The 2,500-nt window shown below is 36.5% G+C and overlaps 1 protein-coding gene across 10 annotated transcripts in view; it reads right to left on the bottom strand.

Annotated features, from left to right (window-relative positions):
- Positions 1 to 2,500, bottom strand: part of LOC122263481 (serine-arginine protein 55) — a 10,911-nt gene that overhangs the window by 563 nt on the left and 7,848 nt on the right. For 4 of the 10 annotated variants that reach the window (XM_043031916.2, XM_043031938.2, XM_043031975.2 and 1 more), the window contains 5 exons: positions 2,409 to 2,482; positions 2,021 to 2,212; positions 1,693 to 1,737; positions 872 to 1,003; positions 1 to 733 (listed from right to left, as the gene is read on the bottom strand). The exon at positions 1 to 733 is cut by the window's left edge and continues 563 nt beyond it. In XM_043031916.2, the coding sequence (XP_042887850.1) occupies positions 640 to 733; positions 872 to 1,003; positions 1,693 to 1,737; positions 2,021 to 2,212; positions 2,409 to 2,482 (537 nt within the window). In that variant the 3' untranslated portion in view covers positions 1 to 639. The remainder of the gene's footprint in view (positions 734 to 871; positions 1,004 to 1,692; positions 1,738 to 2,020; positions 2,213 to 2,408; positions 2,483 to 2,500) is intronic. The other 6 variants (XM_043031932.2, XM_043031982.2, XM_086536413.1 and 3 more) reach the window with 3 other exon arrangements.

Raw genomic sequence — 2,500 nt, 5'->3', positions numbered from 1 at the left:
AAATTTCCCATAATTATAAAAGACCATTACAACCCCAAGAAAATAAATCTAGAAGTGTCAAGAAAATATTTTGTTTCTTTACGAAATCTTCCCCAGATGCACTATTGTCATTTAAGATTAGCAACTATTTCAAAGCTGAGCAGACAACTTAAGTAAAGATACTGAGAGTTAGAAGTAAATTGCTTACTGTGTGAACATCAAGCTTGTATAAAATATTCCGGACTTATCCTTATTAATCCTACCAAACTTTCCAAAATCCTACTAAATTCCTCTTAGATGATGATTTTGACAGACAGTGAAATGCCCAATTACAAGCTTTTCTAAAAAACATCAGGTACGTATATCCATTCCCCATAACCTTTGCTCTTTTGCAAGGTTAATGCATCTACAGGACTGGATTAACGAAACATTCACAGGTAATGAGCCTAGGGAGAGTAAATAAAAAAGGAAAAGAAAAAGTATAGAGAAAAACAAAACAAGAAAAAATTGAAATATCGGTAAACTAAAAAAAAGGCTTTCCACGCTTCAAACACCCCAGGGAATTCATTTTTTCTAGTGTCTTTCCTGAGGGCTACATCTCAAAAGATGAATGACACCTCTGAAGCGCTCCATGACCAGCAGGGGCCTCCATCTCTTGCTCTACTTCTCATCCTCTGACTCTGATTCTGCCTCAGCAGATTTTGAACGACTGCGTGACTTGCTCTTCTTAGGAGTTGGACTATGTGTATGAGATCTGGAAGATAATGGCAAATACTTGTAAAGTAAGGAAAGTAATACAAAAAGCCTTTCTTCTTTTATGTAGAATAACATGTCCTTAGTTTTCAATTTGTGACCAATATTATTAACAAGACTGCCAAAGGAACCAACCTACCTTGAGCGGGATCTAGAACGGGATCTGGACTTGGACTTTGATCTCTCTGATCCGGACCTAGACTTAGAACGAGATCCAGACTTGGAACGTGACTTGGACTTTGAGCGCCTCTTCTTGCTGTGGCCTCCACTCCTGCAACAAATATACAACAATGCTATGAACTGAGTTATTATTTTTTATGCTGATAAAAAGAGCAGATATAGATAACAGTGTTGGTAGACTTTCAAGTTGTACACATGAAAGCAACAATCCTTTCCAAAATTCTTCCAATGTGGCTTTCTTCCAAACATAGTTGAGAGAACTAAGGATGCCTGTTATTCAAAATGGAGAGAACATATTTTGTTGGCAATAGTTTCTTTGCTATAAAATCATTGTTATACTTTCAGTGTATAAATGTTACATTAAATCTATCCTTAATTTCTTTGTCATTTCTCATACTTGTCTTCCCATTTTCCTCTTATTTTTTGAACAGGTTTAGTCATTAGCATTGTTACAAAATGAAGTGTAGCCTCTCCCTCTTTCCCCTTTTTGTCCTTTATGGTGTTACTGTTTAATCTCATTTGAGTGTTTTTTAGTGCATAATACTATTATAAATAAACAAAATAAATGAGTAAAGATGAAGGTATTTAGTATGCATCTGTTCAATGGTTAAAGTAAATGATGAATAAAAATCAAAGCAATTAAGTAAAAAATTACTCAGTATTTTTAAAATCAACAGTGAAAACAATACACAACACTCGACTCAAGAGAGCAAAATGCTGAGAGACATTTTAAATTTTATTCATACCGACTCCATGTAATTCAGAACAAAGAATACGCACCTTGATCGAGACCGACTGCGGGAACGGGAGTGGGAACGCGACCTGCTGGCAGAAGAGTTCATACTGACATACAATGCGTACTACTATCTCTACACAAAAGCAAACAGGAAATGCTCATCATCATACTTCACACCACAAGAGCCAATTCCAAAACTATGATCTCACACAAAAATAAAATTATTCACACACTTTCATTTCCCACACAGTGGTGGCTGATGGATTAGATTTACGCATTTTCATTACACTTCTCTTTAAGATGCAAACTTAAAACGAGTGTTATGGACTAATGAAGGAATCAACAGTGTTCCACAATCAACATATGTCTTACCTGGAGCGAGAACGAGACCTAGAGCGAGATCTAGACCTAGATGATGACCTAGACCTTGACCTACGAGAGCGTCGAGAACTCCTTGATTTGGACTCGTCCACCAGGCGGATGCGACGTCCATGAAGCTCCTTCCCATCTAATCTATGCAGGGCATTTTTCATGTCTGCATAAGTGGCAAATTCTACCACCCTGCTTGCAAATAGAAACCAAACAAAAACATATTAGAAGGTGAATAAAGTAATTTATAATCATGCTGTAAAAATGAAATATATAAAATCCTGAGGATAGTATAATTTGAAATAGATACCTAAACAGAATTTTTCCCCAATACATTTATGTAACAAGAACATTTAATTAAAAGCAGATGCTCTATTAGGCTAACACTTACCCTTCATTTCTCCGGTATTTGTGAGCGTCAGCATATGTCACTTCTCCAGCCTGACGCATAAAATCCTTGAGATCCTGCAGAGGAACCACAAG

The sequence above is a fragment of the Penaeus japonicus genome, unplaced genomic scaffold (assembly GCF_977035675.1).
Source record: "Penaeus japonicus unplaced genomic scaffold, GWHDUDI00000001_assembly GWHDUDI00000004, whole genome shotgun sequence".
In the NCBI taxonomy this organism is placed as follows: domain Eukaryota; kingdom Metazoa; phylum Arthropoda; class Malacostraca; order Decapoda; family Penaeidae; genus Penaeus; species Penaeus japonicus.
This window is presented reverse-complemented; position numbering and strand designations above follow the sequence as displayed.